Here is a 24964-nt window from a genome sequence, read left to right as displayed (position 1 = left end):
TGAGGATTTTAAAAAATACAAGCTTTCTTAAATACATAATGAGTAATGTTTTAGCCCATCTTTAGGATTAGCTTTTTCTGCAGCCCTTTGTACTCTAGGATATAATCAGTTTTTAAATAGTTTTCTATTCTTGTATCCTCTGTTTCAACTTTTTATCCTTTAAAATGTATTCTCATTTACTAATTTTTACCTTTCAGTCGTGATGCTTTTTATTGATTCCATATCAAGATTGTCTTTTCAAATACCTAAAATATTTCTGATTTTTAGGGAATTAGGAACAGTTTATGAAGCTCAAACACTTTGTGTTTGAATAAGTTCTGTAATGTAGAGAAGTAATTTGATTAGTTTTCTGAGGTAGGGCTTATCTGGGTATTTCATTGTTAAACCACAGTACCAAACCATATGAAAGCATTCCTTGTAACCAGTTACATTCCCAGGTGGATAAGAATGAGTTAGATAAACTCTTTCTTAATTTGCATTTTTAAAGGAACAATGGTCTTTATATATTTGTTTTTAAAGATCAATTAAATTTCGCCATTAGCTAAATTACTTTCTTGTTTTCAACCTTTGTTTAGTATTTTCTTTTGGTCTTGAAGAATTAAATTATAATGGATGTTGACTCTAAGTAGTCATTTCTAGCAGTGAAAATTAGACATTTAAAGAAATGAGTCACAAGTTGGCTCTTAATATCTCTTGTTAAAAGTAGCCCTGTGAATAGCTATAAGACTGATTTGAAATTTTAATTATATGAATGATATGGGCTTGTTAGTTTATTATTGATACTGCAGTGTTCTCAGCAGAGTAGAGCAGTTTTAATACTATCATATCATGTTTTTCTTTCCTCTTACCTCAGTTCCTTTCTGTCACGCTTTAGGTTGCAAACTAAAAGCTAGAAGTCATAATTGGGACTTCCCTAAACCTATCTACTGGCTCAGTAGATATGGGGGGAATGTCAGATTTTTATTCAGACATTTATCTGATATTAAGTTGATGAGCATTTCAGAGCATTGATACTTCAGGATTTAATATTTCTTCAGAAGTAAAGAAAAGTACAGGTTTTACACTGATTTCCCAAAAGTAAGTTTCATTATCAGGAAGAGAATAGATGTAAACAATTTCGGTCTGGATATTGTAACATACAGTTTTGTAGTTTCTGAACAATAAATAATCTCTGTCCCACCTTTCTGCATTCTGATGTGTTTTATAAATTCTGGAATCTGGCAATTCTAATTCAGAAAAACTCATTAGTATGCTTTCTGTATTTGGAACTTTGTAAACTATCTTATATGCCATTTTAAAAAACAGTTTCTTGATTTTGCTAGAATATAAGGTTCATGACTTCATGAATTTTTGTCTGCTTTGTTTTCTACTTTTTAGCTAATGTGTAAAATAGTGCCTGGGACATAGTAGGTGGTTGGTAGATATTTTTAAATAATTGCATAATTTCTTGCTTTTAGTAGAAGAAGTGAAGTTTTTCATATCAGTGAATTAATTTTTGTTATTCAGAAAGCAGAATCTGTCGCTGGGAAGAAATGACGTAGTTCAGCTAAAAGAAGCCTACAAATGGATAACTCACCCGCTGTTTTCAGAGGAACTGGGTGTTCCTGTTGATGGAAAGGTATTGGGGCATCAGCACTGTTAATTTTTATCCTTGGTTTTACTCGTTTTATTTCATTATATGGTAGAGGTATGGTTAGACAAAAGAACCTTCCCTTTAAGTAATCCAATGCCGGATTTTTTTTAAGCCTTTCAAATGTTAATTTCTGACAGTCTTAAATTGAAGTTAAAGTTTTTCTTTCTTTTTTAAAAACTCTGATCCAAGATTTAGAAGTGTAACAGGTGCATTGTACACTAATTCACCTTTAAAGGTTAGAAATGAATCTAAGCCTTTAGTATATTTACATTTTAATTGTAGAGACAGATTTACTGTTACAAAGCAATATATAAATAGTGCAGCGTGTGAGGAGTCAACTCTAGACTATTTAAATTTCCTTATCTGTGGCTAATCTTGTTTTCAAGTAAACAGAATCTACTCAACTACAGCTGATCTGTGCCACCCGGTTGGTATTTCAAGTCTCTCTGTTTAATGTTTGGCAGAGACCGCCCTTGAAGCCAGACCACTTAGCCATCACCACTGCTCCAGAGCAGACCTTGCTGCAGTCCCTGGAGTGGGCTGGACTTTAGTGAAGAGATCAACAAGTTTCCGGACGCGGAAACAGGACATATTTCCAGCTCATCTTAAGTTAGATTTTAATAGTATGGCCTCATTGCTTCATCATTTTGCTCGAAGGAAATTCCCCAAATACCAGACACACCCCTATTCAAGTAAAATCATAAAACCACCTTTCAAAATTGAAGAGTTAAAAAATTTTTCTTTCCTTATTCTGAATTATATAGCTCTGTCTCCCTCAGTTAATAAGAATAAACTGACTATTCTGTAAACTGAATACTGAAAGAATAGAAAATAAAGCCACCACAGATAGTATAAAGAGGAAATGAGGCAATGAAAGTACTTTGGAAATTAGAGAAGTCATTGTTGCAAAATATTTTTACCTCAGGTTTTACTTTGAAGCACAAATAATTTTCTTACATGTTGAATCAGAACAGAAAATAGAAAACAAAAGCAGTAATAATGTTCTAATAGATTCAGAAGGACTGAAGTTGTCTTGAGTAAAAAGAATGGGTTGTAATTTTAATTTTATTTTGTAGATTAGAATAGAGAGCGAAAAAATATGATTCTAGGGTAGCTAATAAGCTTGCTGACGATTCAATACATTCAATAAACACAGTACTCAATAAAAAAATTAAGATTGTCACATGGTGTGGCATTCATACCTTTTTCTCAATGTGGAATTTTATATATTCTTTGTGGAAGTCAGTGTACAAGAGTGTGAAAAGAAATTGTGCTTTTTTATGTACAAGGATGTTTATTTTAGCATTTTTTAATAATAGAAAAACTTACTACAACAAAAATATCCAGTAGTTCATATAGTTGAAAAGATGTCCAGTTGCTTTATTCATTGAATAAAGCAATTATCCAAAAGTATGTTTAATATTCTAAGAAGTATATACTGTACATTTATGTTTATATTCATAAAAAGAGCTTGAAGGAAACACACCAAACTGTTACTAGTTCTCCCTCAGTCAAGTGAGATTGAAAATCCACTCTGTATTTGATTATTTTACAATTTGTATGTATTGCTTTTGTAGTAAGAAAAAAATTAAGATCTCTTTTTAAAACTCAAAATTATTAAGAAGTTTGAATACTTTATAAAAGCCTCATAAAGTGTTTTTAAGCATATGAATAAAATGCTTTTTGCTTTGCTAATAATTCTAACCACAGCATTGACTGGGACAAGTCTTTATTTCTTTTGGTTATCTCTTCCAATTCCCTGAATTCTCATTCATCCTCACACCTAATTTATATACATGTACAAAAATCGTACAAATTTATTTTAAAATTTCTTTTAAACTTGTTTTTTTGGTAGGATCTCAATGATTGAAACTTAGAAGTCAAAAAAAGAAAAGAGAATTTTCTTTATAGCTGCTTAATAGCAGGATTTCCAGTTTTTCTTGTCACTCTTTCTGAGCCAGTGTTTGAGAGTTAATTTCAGTTTCCATTCATAAATTGTTAGATGTTGGTTTTATTTTGCTCATTTTTAAACTGTCTTTATAACTTTTAGAGCCTGTTTGAAGTGAGTGTGCTCTTTGCCCACCCAGAAACAGTTGAGGATTGCCACTTCCTGTAAGTCCCCACGTAAACAACAACGTCGACTGTGTAACATTGTTAATGCCTTTTGGTTTTCATGAAAATAGTATTGCTCCTCTTTGTAATCAGTATATCTGAAGTTGTAATGTCTTAGTAGGTTTAAAATGTGCTAACATAAAGGTCTAGGCAAACCAGTGTGGCTTGTATGGGGAATTATTTTGTCTACTCCTGATATCCTGAGTTTAGAATCCAGGTTGTATAAAATGTATTTGAATTATATCCACCCCAAAATAAACTCATTAACCTTTTATATTAACTTGAATTTTACTTAGACGTGCAATATGCCCAGATTGTTTCAAGCCAGCCAAAAACAAACAGGTAAGGATTCCTGGTTCTTATTCTTTAGTAAGTTTTATCTGAGCTGAGTATTCAAACTAACAACAACAACAAAAGGTCTGCATTAGTAACGTGGCAATCTATTAAGAATCAATCTTTAAATCTCTTCATTTTCTACATTTTTAAAATTTTTTTCAATTGTCAGCACCTTTGCCTCTGGCTAGGAAGCTGGGACATGCAGTCCTTCTCCTGTGTTTGTGTCACTGTGTGGCTTGTTGCCCTGGTGTGGAATTTGAAACCTGGGTTTCGGTGATGTTTCCGTTACCCAGTGGGAATATTTGACATTTAGATTTTAATTCCCAAAATTAGTCATCTGGGAAAATCCGTGGTGAGTTCAACAGCATTCCAAATTTTTGTTTAATATCCATTTTCTAGCAATTGGTGTTTTAAAAATTATTTTATTATTGTTATTTTTTCACTTAGAATTAATAACAAGAATTACAAGATACATTTGCAAAAAGGGCATTTTATTGAAACTCCCCTTTACTGTCTGATGTGAGCTGGTCTTCATGTTAATGAGCAAATGAGTTGGCATTCACTTTTAGCTTCAGTTAGATAGAATGGCGTGGAATGACATTGGCAAGCTTTCATGTCCCAGTTACTTAGCTGGTTTTGTGCAGGTTCAGGCATCCCTAAATTATTGACATCTATTTCACTGTTCTGGTTGTTAAAAAGAATATTAAGTTTATTGTCAAAGAAACTTCATTTGGCCTTCCTCGTGCTTTGACTACTCTCTGGGCCTTTTAGAACTGGCTCATGGGTGGGGAGGAGGTGTTGTAACATTTGCTGAATGCCCTATGCAGAAATAATTAGAAATCCAAACCAAGCCCAAAGCAGTGTTTTCTTACTTGTCTCACGTCACGGGTATACCTTGAACGTCACCATGTTTGTTCAGCACCCTGAGATTCGTAGATGAAGTTGCTCTAAGTTGAAAGCAGTAGGCCTGGGGGTCCCCATTGTCTCAAGCCCTGCTCCTCAGCCCTTATGAACTACAGGAATTGCTGCCCACTGCTTTGCCATACCAGTTGAGAGGCTCTGTCCTAATGACTGTAAACCATATTTATATTGAAGATCTGGGTTTACTTTTTGTTATCTTTTAGGAAGTGTACATGTGCCAGCATCAAATCAATTCCCTTATAGGTTAAGGGAATTTTTGTCAAAGCTTCTTAGACACCACACCATTTGGCCAGTGGGCGTTGCATAGTCTTAACTGTAGTTTTCCCGGCTTACATCTTGGAATAAATTGAATGACCTTTTGAAATTCTTTCAGGCCTAATATTTCTTGTCTGAACAAACAAGCATTTAATTTTCAGTTCTAACCCAATGATACCTTGGGGTTCCCTGGAATGTGGTTTAGAAAATCATTGCCTTGACAGTAGACTGTTGAGATGTCTTCATTGTGCCCCTTTTCAGTCAAGTGTAACTCTCATAACAGAAGAAGTAATTGTGATTTATCATAGCAAACCATGTGTATATGGGCAAATGAGTTCTATATGCCTACCATGTGATTTGGCTTTTCTTATTTAAAAACCCCTAAGTGGGACATTTGTTGTAGATTCTCTTCTATTCACTGTAGTGGGTTTGTTTACTTTATGGCTGGTGAGTGATGTTGAGTTGCTGGAGGCCAGGTAGGCTGTTCGGCTGTGTTTTACCTTTTACCCCTGCAACCAACTCCTAAATTATATACTGTGGCCCCTGAGGGGATGTGGAGAAGAAAAGACATGAATCGATCTAAATTCCTTCGAAGGTCTGGGAAAAGCTATTCAAAGCCCATTTCTTGCAATGTCATCATGTTTATATTTGAAAAATGCCACATTTTGAGGGGAGGAGGCCAAATGCAGAACTGATAATATGAACCCTTAGGTTTTACTTATTTTCTTGATGCTATTAAGTATTACTCCCTTTGAAGTATGGTTTAAAATAGCAGACCGTAATTTCTCCAACCATGTTCTTTGTTTCACCTCTGTTGTTTTCTTGTCTAGGTGATAAAATGTCTTTTCTTTTCATTTTACCCTGTTTAGTCAGTATTCACTAGAATGGCAGTTATGAAAGCTTTGAATAAGATAAAAGAAGAGGATTTCCGCAAGTAAGTAGAAGTATAGACACAAGGAGGCATCGTAGAATTTTAGAATAAAGGGAATGTTGGTGATAGTCTGGATTATCTGTCTCCAGGATGAGACTGGATGTGTTTCAGGGACCAGGATTGTGCCTTCATCATCACTGTATCCTCACCCCTGGCTCAGTGCCTGGCATGCAGTGGTAGTCAGTGAATGTTTGTCAAAACAGTTTGAACTTATGAATCAAGTCCAACTTATTTACCCTTTAGAAGAGGATATTGTGGTTCAAAGAGGGAGTTAACTTGCTTAAGATTTCAACTGGGAGACAGAGAGTAATGGATTTAGAGCCGGGTTTCCTGACTGACTCTGCAGTCGAAATTCTGCATTTTATAGGGTTGTCCACCACTGGGAGAGGGAGAAAAAGGCTCAGGAGTTCCCCACTTGTTAAAAATGTTGAAATATAATGAGCCTTGTATTTTAATTCTCAGTATGTTTGTTTTATTTAATAAAAATTTTATCATAGTTATCCTTCTAGGATATCCTTGAATAAATTTCAAACAATGCCATTACAAAGAAGGTTTTGTATATTTTACTGACTAAAAATGAGTCTCAGAATAGAAATACTTTTATTAAAGTTTAGAAAGCAAAGGCACTTACTGTCTACAAACAATAGTTCCTAAGTTCCTGAGTGATTTCTTTGTTGAGATATCTTGGGAAACTCTACAAGATTTTCAAGCCACGCATTGTACATTAAGTCCACGTCTAGTCATTTAAAGTCCATGGCTTTGGAAGTTCCCAGAGGGTAGACAGAGAATAAAGCCATACATTGCTCTTCTCTGTGCAAGGTTGAAGTTTCTTAGCTAAAAAGTCAGGGTCTGCCACATTTTACCTTTTTTGGCTGTTTGGTCTCATTCCCAAGGTCATAGTTGAAACAAGAAGGAAAAAAGAGAGAAAAATGATGGAGTACCCTCCCCTCAGGTGGGGCTCATGTGACCAGTGTCACCACATACCAGCTTCAGCCTGATGAGTGAGGATTTTTGTAAGTAGTGTTCATGGACAGCAAAATGGCTAAAGAACCTGGAGAGGCTTCTACTTCATATATGCGAATTTTTCTCTGAAATCTCATGGTTATTGGAAATTATTATCTGGGAACAGGAGGCCTGCTGGGAATGAAAGGCAGTAGGAAATCAGGCCCCGGTTTACTTAGTGTCTCGCTGGCGTACTACAAGCTGTACTCTAGAGGCCTAAAAGGCCCTCTGGTTCCTAACCTTAAAGTTAGGGAGTGGCTTAGTCCTCGAGAGACTCAGGCGCTGGGTGTTGGACAGTGCTGATTCATTGTAGTTATGCGGTTCGATATCATGTCTGGAACATAGTAGCTATAAAATTTATTTTGTTTTTGCAGGCAGTTTCCTTGTCCTCCAAACTCACCAAAGACTGTATGCACTGTTCTTGAAATTGAATGCGCTCATGGTGCTGTTTTTGTGGCTGGTAAAGATTTTAAGTCGACAACATACTTACACTGTCAACTTACCTCCTTTCTGAAAAACTCAACTGACTCGTCCTCTCTTTTCTTCTTACTGTTGTTATTAGGTTCTGGTTAGTTAATTCTTTGAGAACTAGGACTGATAGCCAAGCTTATTTTAGATTGTGTGACATTCTTAATGGCTACTCAGGAGATCTGTTATTTAAAATGCCTTGCCAAAGGGAAGTAACACTTCCTAGGTTTTATAGTTTTCACCAGAGATGGCCAAATGGAAATATGGGTAGATGTTGAGATCCAAAATGTATCAGGAGAAACACAGCCTTGGAGAGAGTTTTTTTAATATAACATGAAAGCAAACTTGAAAACATAATTTTATTATCTGCAAAATGACTAAACACTGGCTTCTGTCTGAAAACAAAACAAAACAAAACAAAACTGTTGTATTGACTTTCCCAAGGGGTTATCTAGCGGATAGTTTTGTTTTGAAAGCTTTAGCTGTTTTATAGTAATAGCTGAAATGAAATTTATCTTTAGTTTTGACTGTTGAATGAAACAGGGTAATGAAAGCCTTAGGGTGGCTTTATTCATAAAGCAATTAGTCATATTCTGTTAGAGTGTTTTCTTTTAAATTGCAAAAACTTCAAAATTTTCTGTATTTGAACTCTTTGGAATATATTATCACTGATGACTATTACATTGAAAGTATTATTAATCAGGTGTGAAAGCAGTAGTTGCTCTTTTTAAAAACATTATCCGTGGTGTGCTCTGTAGGATTATAACTTGTTCAGTCACCCAGTCAGTTTAATAAATATATTGAGGATTCCTTTAGAACTCATTTAATGATTCATATCATGTCTTTAGTCATCTCTTCTATTGTTACCTTAAATATTATCACATAGTTATGTATATGTATATGTGTTGGCTCCCCAGATTAGATCATAAGTCATTTGAAAGCTAAGCCTTGTTACTGTCATAGGATACTGGCACTCAGTAAATAGTTGTTGCTTTTCTTTTTATCCCATTGTGTTACATCATTTCATCTAACCTACCTTATATGTCTCTGGCAGGGAGGTATAATAAATACTCCAGGAATCTACCACAAACTCCTTGGATAATTGATGGAGAAAGGAAGCTGGAATCTTCAGTGGAAGAATTAATTTCAGATCATCTTTTGACAGTATTCAAAGCAGAGAGTGAGTATTAAATTATTCATGTTTTAAATACATTGTCATTGATGAATAGATTTGTTGGAAGTGGCAGGGAAGATTTCTGCATTTTGTAAACTACCACCAAGTCTGGGCCCCTTGCCTGGCACTTTCCCATAACAGGGATTGCTGTGTTTGAGCTTCTCTGACCTTGGCTGGATTTGAGCCAAGGTGCACAAGGATTTTTTTCCTTTTTCAAAATGATTGTTCTTTCCTGGGGAAACTCAGAACAACTGAAACTACTTTAAATGAATGCACTTGAGCTCTGACCCTGGAACACCTCTGCCTTGACCTCTTTTTAGGGAATATGAGGAAATTAAAGTACAGTTTGCGCATTTAGTGCCTGGCAAATGCCTGGCTTCCATCATAGCCACTAAAATGGCCTCAGATGAAGTTTGAAGCCCAGAGAAAAGAAACCAACAGCTACCATTTTACAAAGACTTAATGGGAGCTGTGTTGTGTTTTAATTTCATAGATATTAATGAGCCCAGGTTTGTGGGATGAGTCCGATCCTGTCAGGTTTGTATTTTCTTTGTCTCAATTGGCCTGTTAGGTCAAAGGCAACATAAAGCCGCATGATTTCACCTAGGATTAAGCTAGAGGAAAGCAATTGGTATTTCAACCACAGGAAATCATGTTGTACCGCAGGAAAAACTGTAGGCAGTGAATATATAAATCACTCTTGAAATGGGTTTCCTAGCATAATTAGAACATCATTTTTTGAGGGATCAACTAGACTTTCTTCCTTCTCTGAAAAACCTTAAGACAGGCTTGCTGTAGGAATGGCAAGCAAGTGACTGAGATGAGATGTGGCTGCCCCTTGGCCCTCTTTTTTTTTTTAAATAAAAATTTTATTTATTTTTAGAGAGAAGGGAAGGGAGGGACAAAGAGAGGAAGAGAAACATCTATTGATTGGTTGCCTATCACGCACACCCCAACTAGGGACTGGGCCACAACTCAGGCATGTGCCCTGACTGGGACAGGTGACCTTTTGCTTTGCAGGATAATGTTCAACCAACTGAGCCATGCAGGTCAGGGCAGAGTGGCCCTCTTTTTAAGGGTCTTTAAGAATTGTTTACTGAATGAAGAAGAAATTGACCTAGCAACCTAATATTTTCCAAAATCTTAGCAGTAGACTCTAGGCTATTGCCATGAGCTTTTATCTAGTTAATCTGGTTATTTTATAAGACTTACCCAAGTTATGAATAAGTGAAAATAAAGCTTTGGCCTAAAAAGTCTTTCAAACTCTCTTTGGGGCCACCTTACTCCCTTTCTGTTCTGACTACTTGGCTCCCAAGGAAGCCCCCACAATGGATAGGGCTACTGGGGGCCTCTGAAACAGCTGTGTGCTTCACCATTGCTATCTTTCAGAAAGATAGTGCTACTGTCTTCCTGAAGTAGCACACTCAGTGGACAGCTATAAGACTACATTGGAGCACCACCACACTGCCCTTGCACAGCTGGTCCTCCATGGAGGACAGTTATCACGGCCAATCCTTGGAGCTGACTGGCCTGGGTAAATCCCTACCATTGATTGGCCAACAGCAATCAAGGCTCAACTACAAGAGTAGGGTGTACTCAGCCCACACAAAGGGCGCACCTCGAGTACCCAGCTTGGGTTATAGGGGAGGCTGTGCCACTGGACCCTATAGGACACTCGCCACATTAGGCCATGCTACCAAGACACAGAGTCAAAGCAGCTCTACCTAATACATAGAAACAAACACAGGGAAGCTGCCAAAATAAGGAGACAAACAGCCAAATGAAAAAACAGATCAAAACTCCAGAAAAAGAGCTAAATGAAATGGAGATAAGCAATCCCTCAGATGCAGAGGTTAAAATACTGGTCATAAGGATGCTCAAGGAACTTAGTGAGGACCTCGGCAGCATAAAAAAGATCCAGTCAGAAATGAATTAGATACACTAATTGAAATAAAGAACAACTTACAGGGAAACAACAATAGAATGGATGAAGCTGAGAATCACATCAATGATTTGGAATATAAGGAAGCAAAAAACAACCAATCAGAACAAAAAGAAAAAAGAATCCAAAAAATGAGGATAGAATAAGCAGCCTCTGGGACAATTTCAAGAGGTCCAACATTCACATCATAGGGGTGCCAGAAGGAGAAGAGATAGAGCAAGGAATTGGAAATCTATCTGAAAAAATAATGAAAGGAAACTTTCCTAATTTGGTGATGTAAAGAGTCATTTAAGTCTAGGAACCACAGAGTCCCAAACAAGATAGATGCAAAGAGGCTCACTCCAAGACACCTCATAATGAAAATGCCAAAGGTTAAAGATAGAGAATCTTAAAAGCAGGAAGGGAAAAGCAGTTAGTTGCCCACAGAAGATTCCCATCAGACTGTCAGCTGATTTCTCAAAAAAGAAAGGGATTGAAGGGATTGGCAAGAAATATTCAAAGTCGTGAAAAGCAGGGACCTGTAGCCAAGATTGCTCGACATAGCAAAGCTATCATTTAGAATTGAAGGGCAGATTAAAGAGCTTCCCAGTCAAGAAAAAAACTAAAGGAGTTTATCACCAAATCATTATTATATGAAGTGTTAAAGGGACTTATTTAAGAAAAATAAGATCAAAACTATGAAGTGGCAAAAGATACAAATCTATAAACAATTGAATCTAAAGAAACAAACTCAGCAAACAAAATGAACAGAGACAGAATTGTGAATACAGAGTGTTTTGATGGTTGCCAGGTGGGAGAGGACTGTAGGGGAATGGATGAAGAGGTGAGGGGATTAAGAAGTACAAATAGGTAGTTACAGAATAGCCATGGGATATAAAGTACAGTGTAGGAAATGGAGTAGCGAAAGAACTTATATGCATGACCCATGGACATGAGCAGTGGTGGGGGGATTGCCTGAGGGAGTGGGGGTTGCTGGGTGGAGGGGGGCAAAGGAGAAAGAAATCAGGACAACTATAAGAGCATAACCAATAAAAAGTAATTAATAAAAAAAAGCAACTGTGGAACCAGACTACCTGGTTCAAATATTGACCTACCACTTGTTAGTGATGAGCTCTTAGATAAATTACTGATTTTGTTTCTGTCTTACCTTCCTGTAAGTAAAGTGGAGATAACTAATGATAGTACTTATCTCAGATTGTTAAGTACTTATCTCGGATTGTTATCTCGGATTGATATAGGAAGTATTTAGAATAGAGCTTCTCTTGGTAATGTTGGCTGTGGTGATGATGATGATGACCTCATCAGTCCGTTCTGTATTTAAGAAAGTTGTCATGTGACACCCCCCCCCCCTTTTTAAACCACTTGCCATTCCAATATTTGCAGACTCATCATAGATGGGTCTGTGATGACCCTTATATCTTAGAATGAACACTAGTTTTGTCATGGTTCCAGCTTAGGTTTGCTTATATAATGAATTTGTTTTTAGAGTCAAACATTTTCTGCTTCTTTTTCCTTTCATAGAGTTTAATTCTCAAATAAATATTTTTTGTTTTGTTTTAAGGGAAAGAGAGTAAATGATAAATTTTTCACAATAAGCTTGTGGGATGGGGTGGTCTGGGGCCTTCCTCCAAATTGTGCTCTGCTTCGGCTTTTTCGTGGGATGGTGGCGTGGGATGATAGTTAAGGTCTGGCCTTGACATTAGAAACACGTAGCTCTGCCATTTAATCTTGTGACCTTGGCAAAGTCCTTAACCTTTCAGAAGCTGTTTTTTTTTTAAGCCTATGTTACCAGGTAGAATTAAATGAAATAATGTATGAAAAAAAAATTAACTCAGTGCCTGCATAAAGTAAGTGTTCAGTAAATGGTATTTATTATGATTAATGCTGTTTTTAGGAGAGATTGGAATTAGAAGTGAGATGATGACTATCCTTTGGGAATCTCCTGTAAATTATTCAAGACAAATTAGGTTTCTATCAAAGGGAGGGAATGAAAGTCTAAGAACTATTATTTCTCTAATTCTTTTGTGTTATCTCCTTTCCAAAGGTTTTAATTTTTCATCCTCTGGAAGAGAAGATGTTGATGTGAGAACGTTAGGAAATGGTAAGGTTGCAACAGCATCACTTGACTAGAACTAACTCTCAGATTGTCATCCTTTCGGACTCTAGTCACTTCCTCAAAACCAAAGCAGGCAGAGCTCAGAGCTGCTCACCAAGTGAGAAAGCTTTATGGATTATGGAGCTACCTCAATAAATTATATGATCATTATGTTTTGTAGGGATCATTTCTTCAGAGGCCATTTTTATTGCATGCCTGTAAGTTACAAGGGACTTATGTACATTAACAAGGAAGTGCCTGATGTTTTCCAAAAATCTGATTGTTGCATTTAATAACATTTCAGCAGGACCAGTACAGTTTTTAAAATGCACATCTTTATTTAAAAAAGTGATTTGTTCCTTTAGCCCTCATCTCTCTCATTTTACAGTGTTGCATTACAAGAAAAATGAGAGTTAATCCTGAGCTGTTGAGATTTATAGTCCCTCTCCCTCACAGAATCACAGCTTTTCTGTTTCACTAGTGGATTAGGCTAGGAGGATGGATTTCAACTTGCTACACCTGGACATCACTGCATGTGACAACATTTCACTGGAGTAACCAAGTCAATTAGTGGTTGTTTAGATTTTTACTTTGTAATTAACACAGGCTTGTTCATGGACCTTTGGGAAAACAGTCACTTTCACATATTGCCTGTACTGGGGTCTAGCTGCCCCCAGAAAGTCCCTTGATTCTTTTCACACATCCTTCCCTCCCCCAGATGTAGCTAAACTTTCAGTCCTCTAGAGCTCAACTCGTTTTTTCACACCTCCTAACCCTCTTGCCCGAATGTTAACTCCATCAACACGTTTCTGTTTCACGGCGGGGTGTGTGCTGCCAGGAAGGCCCTTTGCAATTGAGCTGGTGAATCCTCATAGAGTACATTTCACTTCACAAGAAATTAAGGAACTTCAGCAGGTAAACCACTTCATGACATGGAAATCGTCCTGTTTCTGCAGCTCTGTAACTGACTGAGAGTTGCTAATTGTTTTTCTTTTTCTGCTACTACAGAAAATTAATAAGTCGTCTAACAAAATCCAAGTCCGTGACTTGCAGCTTGTCACAAGGTAAGGGTAGGCTTGCTGGAGATAGTATCAAAAGGGAAGTGTCAGTTGTAGATCATGTATCTGTTAAGGGAATTAGAATCCAGAATATATCAAGAACTCTTACAACTCAATTAGAGAACAACCAATTAATAATAGGGAGATGGTTAAATGGACATGTCTCCAAAAAGGATATAGGAATACACCAGTGAATACATTTGAAAATGCTCAATACCATTAATAATTAGGGAAATGCAAATGAAAACCACAAGATCTAACTTCACACTCACTACGATGGCTATAATCAAAAAGGTGGAAAATAGTAAATGTTAGCAAGAAAGTGGGGAAATGGGAACCTTCCTACATTGCTATGGGATTGTAAGTGCGGCCAGTTTGGAAAAGAGTTTGGAAGCTTCTCCAAGGGTTAACATATGACCCAGCAATTCTACTTCTAGATATATACCCAAGATAAATGAAAATGTACATCTGCACAAAAAATCTACATGGATGTTCATGGTAGTGTGATTTATAATAGCAAAAAAAGTCCATGGATAAACGAAATGTATACCCACAATGCAATGGAATACTATTCAGTAATACAGAGGAGTGAAGGAAAAAGAAAGGAATGAAGTACCAATACATGCTACAATATGATGAACCTTGAAAACATTATGAAGTAAAAGAAGTCAGTCACCAAACACCACGTGTTATATGATTCCATGTTACATGACATGTCCAGAGTAGGGGAATCTGCGGAGACAGAGTCAGTTAATACTTGCCAAGGGCCAGGGGAATGGGGTGGGAAGTGACTGTGCAGGGTGTGGAGTTTCTCTTCGGGGTGATGACAGTAATTCTAAAGTGAGATGGTGGTGGTAGCTGCACAACTCTGCGAACACACGAAAAGTTACTGGAGTGTACAGTTGAAACAGGAGGGGAATTGTATGTGAACTGTACCTCAATAGAGCCATTTTGAAAGAAGGGGAAATTGGGGGCAAGGCTTGTGTGCATTGTATTCAGACAAACTTTGTTTTATTGTTTTTGTTTAGAGAAGCAATAGGACATATGAAAGAAGGGGAAGAAGAAAAGACCAAGACCTATAGTGCCTTAATATGGACAGATAAAGCAATACAGAAGAAAGACATTGAGTTCCTAAATGACATAAAGGTAGTTATGTACCCTAATTCTTTTTATTTTATTTTTCCGCTGCCTATGAAAGAGTCCTTTGTTGCCTGGTTTATTACCAGCAAGTCATAGAACATGGGTATTGGGGACCACGAGACCTGTTTTTAAATCCTGGCTCGGCCATTTACTAGTTGAATGGGTGGGCAATTCATCTACCCAGTCTGAGAGGCAGTCTTTTTTTTTTGTTTTTTTTAGATTTTATTTATTTTTAGACAGAGGGGAAAGGCAGGAGAAAGAGAGGGAGAGAAACATCAATCAGTTGTCTCTCCTGTGTGCCCTGACCAGGCCCCAACTGGGACTGAACCTGCAACCCAGGCATGTGCCCTGACCAGAAATCGAACTGGCAACCTTTTGCTTTTCGTGACGACACCCAGTCAACTGAACTACTTTTGTCAAAGAGTCATTTGAGAGGCAGTGCTGCTAGTGATTAAGAGCCTGCCTCTGAGGACGGGTGGTTAGGGTGTGAATCCTGCATCTGTATTTCTTAACTGTGTGACTTTGGACAAGTGACTTACCCTCTTCAATTTCTCCATCTATAAAATTAGAAGAATTAAATGAATTTAGTCACATAAATCACTTACATCAGTACCTGACACATAGAAAATACTCGGCAATGCTACTATTGTATTTGGCCATCTATACAAAAGAAATAAAAAACAGGACTTATCTAATAGAGTTGATGCTAAGATTAAGTCCATACATAAATCCTCTGATAGATAAATAAAACAGGATAATGTGTAGAGCACAAGTTTCTTGGCACATGCTAGGTTTTCCTTCACACAAACATGTCATTAGAGAGGGTCTGCTTGTTTGAATATTTCTTCCCATATGCCCCCACCTTTTCCTAGAATTTATTTTCAGATGCAGAAATGAGCCTAAGTGGGCACCAAGATATTCATATATAGTTATCAGAACACTGTTTAAGTGGGAAATATTTTGTAATAATCAGCATGACCTACAAGTGGGGATTCGTTGAATCTTATGGCTCATCTGTATGAGGGACTACTATCACCAGGCAGTTAGAAATTCTGTGGTAGATGAATATTTATTGACAAAGTTGAAAATGTTCCTGACAAATGGTGAAAGAAAAAGAGGAACAAGCCGTAAGTGTAGAGGAGGATACATTGTGACTTAACCGCACACACAGGCGTGTGTGTGTGTGTGTGCACATATGTAGGACTATGTAGAAAATAAGTGGGCAAAAGATACCATAAATAGGATTTATACTTTTGAAAAATACAAACGCCTGATAAAGAAAAATAGACAAAGGATATGAACAAACAGCTGAAAAAAGAGCAAGTTCAGATGGCCAAGATCATTTGAAAAGGTGTTCCACCTCCATATCAAAGTAACAATAAAACCATCACTTTATTCCTCTGTGATCAGTAACATCTGTTGGTTGGAGCAGAGGAGAAGGCTGGTTGCATACATTCAGTAGACTGGAAACAAAATGAATTTCCTTTAATGAGGAAATGGTAGTACAAGTTGTGATATGATACAACTGTTTAAAAACCCTGAAATACAAAAAGGATAAAGGTAGGTCTACCTCTGTGCCTTGCAGGAACACCCATGACATTATGAAAAAAAGTGAAGTGCAGAATAATGTTTAGAGTGGAAGTGGTTTGGTGAAAACATATACCTGCTTACAGAAGTTCATCTATAAAACAAAGGATGGACTAGCAGAGGTGTCCAGCCTTTTGGCATCTCTGAGCCACACTGGAAGAAGAGTTGTCTTGGGTCACACATTAAATACACGAACACTAACGAAAACTGATGAGCAAAGAAAAGGTTTTAAGTAAATTTACAATTTTGTATTGGGCCACACTCATAGCCATCCTGGGCTGCATGCGGCCTGTGGGCCGTGGGTTGGACACCCCGTGAGCATCCCCCGTGGCCCTTCCATTCTCAGGCTCTATGAGTCTGTGTCTGAGGCCTTTTGGCTTTGGGCCCTATTATCTAGGGCCTTTAGGATCATAGTTATACTATAGATAGATATTTTTAAGATTGCAAAACAAATTCTTAAACCTCTATTTTATCACATATGTACAAGTCATTCAGAATGGTTTGGGAAAAATAAACTCATTTAAAAATGTATTCAGAGTTTGAGAGGGTAGCTGTAGGGCTAATTCAGAAACAGTACTGAAAGATGAGTTTTATAGGTACAGCCTAAGTAGTAAAAGGGTTTATTTTAATGGTCCACATCCCAAGTAGACTGGTGAGACTGGATGCTGCTTGACTTCTGATAATTTTTTTTAAGTATAAGGGTTAAAACAGTTTTCAAATATTCCCATTGGTAAAATATGTATATATATAACTAAGGCAAGTCAGTTCAAATTTATTACTCTTCTCTCTTTTAAGGACAACCTACTTCCAAGGGGAAAACAATCATCCGTGTGTGTTTATATGTGTTTTTGAAAATTCAGCAGTTTGGGAACAGCAGAGTGCAGTGTCAGAGTGGATGAATTGGTTTCTTTTTGCCTGCTAAAATCAACTGGACCAAAAAGACACACGAGAGTGTGCTGACCTGAGTGTTATTTTAGAAGCAGTGGTGGGTCTGCCAGCTCAGTTAGTGCTTCCTTTGACTGGCTCATGGCCAAAGTTCTGGTGGTGACTGGACGTGAAGGGGACGGGAGATGAGCGCTCCTCGGGCAGCCACCCGGGGGAAGGCCAGCTGTTTCTGTACTCTGAACAGGGAGGGGCCTCATCTCTACAGGCTCCTTAAAAGTTCAGCCTTGTCCTTCTTTTGCTTTTATTAGCCAGAGAAAACCTTATGAAGAGAGTTAATCTCATCAAAACAAAGTGCTATTAAAATTGAGGACTCACGGAATCATAAAGACCATGAGTTAGTCACAGGGATGTGAACAGCAGCATAGGAGAATATAGTCAATGATACTGTAATAACTGTGTGTGGTGCCAGGTGGGTAGTAGACCTATTGGGGGGTCAATTCATAAGTTATATAAATATCTGAACACTATGCTGTATACCCGACACTAACATAATATTCAACGTCAGCTGTAATTGGAAAAAATTAAAATTAAAGTAGCAAAAACTCCCTGTGACTTAGGAGGGGCCGTTGACTCACTGCTCTGGTAAAAAGCAGACACAGCATTTCAAGTGCATTGTTGTCAGAACTTGTTCTTTCTCTCTCAGTAGAGAACTTGGTAGAGGGAAGGCCAGAAGGAAATCTTTCTTAATACACCTTCAGGCACTCACCGATCATGTAAATTAGAAAGGAGTTGTTCCAACAAGAATTGCAGAGCATCTAAAATTCTTAGGAACCTACAATTCTGGTTATACCCAATATCTATTTTTAAAACTTGAAATTAGTTTGCCTTTTACAACACTGACCTCTATTTCTTAATTTATATCTTGTGACATAAAAGGAAATCTCTGTGAGAAAAACAAACCTGTGCCTGTAAAAAATTCAGAATTATAAAAAGACATGCAGTGTTATTATTCTCAAGTAACTTGAATAAGGCTAACAAATATTGAAAGGTCCTGTTTTATTGCACATGCTTACTTGTAATTATTATATTGAAATACCACCCTAAAGCTATGATGCAATTGCTAATTTTCCAGATACATCCTTTCATGTAACCAAAAAATAACCCTGTGAGCAGGTGTATGGTTCTCCCTAAAACATGCACTCTGCCTATACACACAAATGATGCCACTGGTGCCCCACTGTCCAAAACCTATTTCTGACTGCTGCCCCAAATCCCCATTACTAGGTTATTTCGTTGGGTTCGGAAAAAACCTGAAAGAATATGTCTTTTAGAAGAGCTGTGAAAGCAAAGGGTGGAATAGAATTCCGGGGTCCTAATCAATTTGTTAAATATTAGAGCAGTGGAGACTTTGGAGAACATTTCCCTCAAAGCCTTTTCTAATGGTGTGTGCTGGGGCCCAGAAAGTAAGTAATTATGGGCCAGGTTATGAGAAGCCCACAGAGTGTGAACCTTAGGGTACTAGTTTGTACCCTGACAGCGACAGACGGTAGGGTTCTCGGAAGAAAACAACTGTGGTGAGCCACGGGTGACAAAGGAGGTGCCAAGACGAGCTTCAGTGGGCAGCAAAGTTGACTGTCTAGTTGTGTATCGTATCCTCCTCTAGGACTTAAAGATTGACCAGAAAACACCTCTCCGGGTCCTTCACCGGAGGCCCCTGGCTGTACGAGCTCGTGTCATTCACTCCATGGAGACGTGCTATGTGGATGAGCACCATTTCCGCCTCTACCTGAAGACACAGGCTGGAACGTATCCTTTCAGCTTCCACATGGCAGGAATCCAACCAGAACCCTTTGGGAGGAGTTCATGCTGCCTTAAAAAAATAGGCTCAACTTGATCTAGGAGGTAGTAGGGAAAGGATTAAGTTGGAGAATATTTGGGGAGGGGGGATTGAGTGGGTTTTTTCCCCATTAAATTTGTGTTTTTCAAAATGACATTTTAAACCATGAGACAGCAGTCAGTTCAATGTGATCTTTAAAATATTTAGTGTCTTATATAATGCTGAACCCGTAGTAAGTACGCCAGAGACACTTTTGATTGATTCATTTGCTGTCTTTACACATTTTAAAAAAATCCTCACTTGAGGATATTTTGTTGTTGTTGTTTTGCTTGATTTTAGAAAGGAAAGGACAGAGAAACATTGGTGTAAGAGAGAAACATCTATCAGTTGATTCCTGTATGTGCCCTGACCAGGGACTGAACCCACAACCCAGGTATGTGCCCTGACTGGGAATTGAACCCACAACCTTTTGGTACACAGATGACGCTGCAACCAACTGGGTAACCTAGCCAGGACCGTCTGTTTACATTTTGCCAGTCACATATTCATGACTACAGTTGAGTCCTTTCAAGTTTTCCGAGCATTTGCCCCAGATGATTAAACACTGATAGCAGATAGGAGTGGCCCTGCTTTTACATAATGATCTTTATTTGGCCAACTGGTCCATAACAAGAAAATAGGCCAAGACTGATCACTTGCTGATAACCTACTCACTCTGCCTTGCACGGTTTTGTATCAAGTCTGAGTTGCTGGTTAAAAAATATTAGAGAGCTGTTGTAGTCTTAGCTTTATTGCGCTTTTCAAAGTTGCTTCTAGTTTTTATTTGTTTCTTGGTTTCATATTTTTTGTGAACCAATAGCATGAAGCGACAAAATGCCATGTAACTAGTATAAAACTAATGATATACTATGGATATAAGGGGAAAACATGTCAAGTTTTAATCATCAGACAGCATTCTCACTCCATGTGATTAGTCTGCCTTTCCTTCCCCACCACCCTCCTCACCTCTCTGTCGCCGTTGTCCCAGCCCAGAAGGGACCAGGATTTCCCCCCTTGAAAACAGGTATAGTTAACTTCTAAAATCTCCTAAATTTTTACTATTTGGAATAAGGGATGGTTTACTTAGATTTGAGTGGGCAGGTCTTTGTATCTTTGTTATTTGGAGCAATCTGCCTATTATAGGTGGAATGTGGATGGGATTTCAAAGAAATTACAGATTTTTTAAAAAATTTCTTTTTAGTTTATCTCAGCTTTAGTTCTGGTATACTAGGGAGCAATGTAGTGGTATTTTGGAGAAGCTATTATCTTTTCAATCTCATTAAAATATTTTTACAACCAGCCATGTACACAGAACATGTAACTTAAGGCATTAGTCAAGAGAGACCATGGGGGAAAGCTCTAGATACTATGTGGTTATACACAGAAGTATGTGAATTTTTCACATACATTGCTCAGTGTACTGAACTAGTTCATTTCACTTACACTCATCCCTCTTGGTATGATTAAGAACCATTCTGGACCTTATAATTGGTTTTTTGGGGGCTTTTTGGTCATCTCCCCTCGTCCTTGCTACTCAGAAGTAGCATTATCTAAAGAAAGTGAGAAAAAAGGAATGATGGTTGTTAGGTAATTATGAGTTTAGTAAAGAAGACAGTTACTAGATAATTACATGCTTGAATCAAAACATTTGCTGAAAGTAAAGTGAATAAACTTTCAGAAAGTAAGGATATATCAGAATATGATGGTGTGTTTTAATTCATCATCTGAGAACATTTTTCCTATTCAAATTATATTAATTTTTTTTCTAGATTTTATTTATTTTCGGAGAGAGGGAAAGAGAGGGAGGGGAGGGAGAGAAACATTGATGTGCAAGAAAAATATCAGTTGGTTTCCTCTCACATGCCCCTGGCCCACAACCCAGGCATGTGCTCTGGCTGGGAATTGAACCAGCGACCTTTTGGTTCACAGGCTGGTTCTCACAATCTACTGAGCCACACCAACCAGGGCTCTATTACATTTTTATACTAAGTGATGGTTAATAGACCACAACATAATGGTGAATGAACTTTTACTGAATGTTGGCAAAAACATCTTTCAGATAAAGATTGTCAAGGCTGTAGTAGAGTCCTCTGTAAGGAATGTTAACATAATCTTTTTGATAAACTATTTCAGGATTAGTCATTGACTTCACAATTTGAAGACCTATGAGCAAAACTCAAGTTGCCCCTTTAAAAAGGAGAGAGAATTTACTTAATCCTCTTGCTAATGTTAACCATGTTTGCCGAACGACTAGAACGTAGGCCCTCTAATAATCCTTCTGAAGGGCCTTCACCAGATGAAATTGTCTTATTGTCCCTCCCATCCTATTGCCATGTGTCGCTGGGTGATGTTACAAGGAAAGCTATCACTGAGGTCACTTGGTAGGACTGGAAACCTATCATCTGGCAGATACTGGCTGCTATTATTGAAAAATGGGACTAGAAAGATGTCAAAATGGAAGTTGTGGCAAAGAAAAAATAGCTGAGATTAAAAAAATATATATATGTTGTATAACATATAATATGTACATTAGGTTGGCCAGAAAGTCTGTTTAGTTTTTTTTTCCATAAATAAAAGACACATTTTTCATTTTCACCTGTAACTTTATTGACTTGCATATTTTGAGTATCTCAGCTATCTCCTGTGTGGTAGAACATTGATCATTCTCAATTAATGTCTCAATTGGATCACTATCAACTTCAACTGGTCTACCCACCCGTGGAGTATCAACCAAAGAGAAATCTCCAGCACAAAACTTCACAAACCACTTTTGACACATTCAATCAGTCACAGCACCATTTCCATACACTGCACAAATCTTTTTTTGTGTGTTTCAGTTGAATTTTTACCTTTCTTGAAATAATAAAGCATAATATGCTAAAAATGTTGTGAATCTTCTTCCATGTCCAAAATTAAAATGGCTGCACAAAAATTCACCAACTTTGGTTTTTCTAAGTACATGCTGATATGTCAGCTGTCACAATCAAATTAAGTTAAAAACAAATAAGCAGCCCTGGCTGTTGTATCTCAGTGGATTGAGCGTGGGCCTGCGAACCAGACAATTGTGGTTCGATTCCCAGTCAGGGCACATGCCTGGGTTGCAGGCCAGTTCCCTGCAGGCCAATTCCCAGCAGGGAATGCACGAAGGCAACCATACATTGATGTTTCTCTCCCTCTCTCCTTCCCCTCTAAAGATAAATTTAAAAAAAACAAAAAACAACAACAACAAAAAGTAAGCACTACTAAGAGCCATCTTATGGAAAAAACCAAATGAACTGGGTTTTGCCAACCCAGTAAATACAGCATTTCTCTACAGTCTATTTTGAAAATCCATACCCAGTCCTTGGCACTTGGAGGTGAGCTAAAGAAAAAAGAAAATGATGACTCTTGGTAAGTTTGATGTAATGTAAACACAAGTCCCGGGTCCTGGTGTTGGCTGCCAGGCTGGTAGGAACCAGCTTGCCACAGCTTATTTTTTAAGACGTACGTCACAAGTCACAGCTCAGAAATAACCTCTCTTTTGTAACATTTCTACTTTTGTTTCTCTTTCACCTATCAAATCTCCCCAAACAATTGGTACTGCATGGCTATGTTATTTTTCCTTAAACAAACTCCAGCTACATCAAAGAGTTTGTACATGGAGACTTTGGGAGAACCAAGCCGAACATTGGCTCTCTGATGGATGTGACTGCAGACATTCTTGAGCTGGATGTTGAGGTAAACCATTTTGTTGTGGAAATGCCCATTTGCACCTTGAATTCAAAAAGTATGCATTTTTGGTATTAAGCCAAATAGTACTACTCACCTTAAGAGGTGTTTGAAAATGGTCAGAATCTTATAGTAGCGTTATACTGCAGGAGAGGTCTATCTTGGAATTTTTATATCTTAAAAAGAAACAAGGTCTTATTTGTGATTCTTGCAAATATATAGCTGACTTATTAATTGTTCTTTATACATGGCATGAGATCTAAACCCTTAAAACACACATGGAAATGAAGTTGTAAGTGCCCTTCTTGTGTCCTTTGATTTTGTACTTCATTCCCACGCCAATTTTGTCTTACAAAGAATTTAAGGCAGCCTACTCAGAAATGTATGTTCATGACAGGTAGGGCATGTGATGAGCCAATGGTTATTAATGAAAGCAGTTCTGTGGACCCCTAGGATGTGGTCCAAATTCTCTACTCTTATAATCTGAATTAACCTGTGGAACAAGGTTAACTTTGTAAGTAATTGGAATAAACGGAATGGATCTTTCAGGAAGTTCTCCATAAATATTTTCCTCATTTGAGCATCAGCAGATATTGAGTCCCGAGTTGTGCTCCCATTAGGAATAGAGTTCCCTCCCCACCCCCACCCCTCCAATTTTGGGAGAGGCCGATATTCTGTACTTGGAACTTGTACCCGTTATAAAAAAAAAGAGGGTATAGTTGCCTAGGGTAAAAGCAGCTATGGTAGTCCAATGATCACTGGAGCATATTACCTCACCGGCAGTTCTCTTGAGGTCTTTCAGATTCGATCATACTCAGCTCAGCCAGTGATAGCATCTTCAGGGTTGCAGGTGGCCTCCTCAGAGAGAATATATGTGGACAAAGACACTTTTCTGTTAAAGAAAACCCAGTTGCACTTGTTACCTTACTCCTTAGAACAGTTTGGGGGTGGCGGTCACAGGCCAGTGTTTCTCAGCTCTGATGACCCATTGGAATCACTTATGGAGCCTTTCCAACCATACAGCATGCCTGCCCTCCCCTGCGTGCGACACATGCTGATTGTAATCAGAAAGGTTTCGTTTTCAGGCTTGAGAAACCACCCATCACCTTATATATGGGTGTTGGGTATATGGCTATATTCTGAAACGGTACCAAAATATTTTCTTGGGATTTATAAAAGGCACACACGTACACATGCAGTAGTTACTTGGGCTTTTATAATAAAATGTTTCTGAATCTGGTATGTGAGGTGACTCACTGATCAATTTAAAAATCCAAGTTTTAACTTTACATCTCAAATAACATGGTACAGTGGATTTTTAGAAAACTTCCTCTTAAATTAGGCCCTCCAGGGTAGTAAAGATGAGGTGCAATTTAATGCTTCTAAGCCCTGGAACGTGGCACAAAATAGTCTGGTACTGTAATTTCATTAGGTTTCGTTTTAGAAGAACTGGACCAGGGCGGGTAGAAATACGGGAAAAAGAAAAGGATCAGAAGAATAAAAGCTGCTGAGGTTTCAGAGGGAAAGTTGGTGTTGCCACCTGAATGTTCGCTTTTAACTTAATTACTTTTGCTAATTAAAAAATTATAAGTGTACTCTAGTCTCTTATCAGTCAACAGGCACAATTAATAACCAGCTGAGTAACCAAATACTTGGTAAGTTCAGCAGCAGACTGTAGACCCAAGAATCCCAAGGCCTAGACTTGGGTTTAGAGTGTTAAATTGTATTCACTGGCTCTTTTCTTCAAATGCAATTTCTTCTGTTATAGTACTATTAGAAGTTTACATTTATACAGCATTATCAGCAAATGCTTCTAGAACAGTAATATGTTTTAATGACTT

General features: G+C 37.8%; 1 protein-coding gene across 11 annotated transcripts in view; it reads left to right on the top strand.

Annotated features, from left to right (window-relative positions):
- Window positions 1-24964, top strand: part of PUS10 (pseudouridine synthase 10) — a 65047-nt gene that overhangs the window by 38413 nt on the left and 1670 nt on the right. For 10 of the 11 annotated variants that reach the window (XM_037163791.2, XM_053666882.1, XM_053666883.1 and 7 more), the window contains 12 exons: window positions 1507-1618; window positions 3684-3745; window positions 4042-4087; window positions 6127-6191; window positions 7565-7650; window positions 8713-8838; window positions 12819-12875; window positions 13708-13784; window positions 13878-13933; window positions 14956-15073; window positions 19203-19345; window positions 23033-24939. In XM_037163791.2, coding sequence (XP_037019686.2) covers window positions 1507-1618; window positions 3684-3745; window positions 4042-4087; window positions 6127-6191; window positions 7565-7650; window positions 8713-8838; window positions 12819-12875; window positions 13708-13784; window positions 13878-13933; window positions 14956-15073; window positions 19203-19345; window positions 23033-23201 — 1117 coding nt within the window. In that variant the 3' untranslated portion in view covers window positions 23202-24939. Of the gene's footprint in view, window positions 1-1506; window positions 1619-3683; window positions 3746-4041; window positions 4088-6126; window positions 6192-7564; window positions 7651-8712; window positions 8839-12818; window positions 12876-13707; window positions 13785-13877; window positions 13934-14955; window positions 15074-19202; window positions 19346-23032; window positions 24940-24964 lie in introns of those variants that run through there. The other variant, XM_037163769.2, reaches the window with a different exon arrangement.

This window comes from Artibeus jamaicensis, unplaced genomic scaffold, assembly GCF_021234435.1.
Source record: "Artibeus jamaicensis isolate MK-2021 breed Jamaican fruit bat unplaced genomic scaffold, CSHL_Jam_final contig_465, whole genome shotgun sequence".
Lineage (NCBI taxonomy): Eukaryota > Metazoa > Chordata > Mammalia > Chiroptera > Phyllostomidae > Artibeus > Artibeus jamaicensis.
Note: the sequence above shows the minus strand (reverse complement) of the source record. Positions and strands in the feature narration are given on the sequence as shown.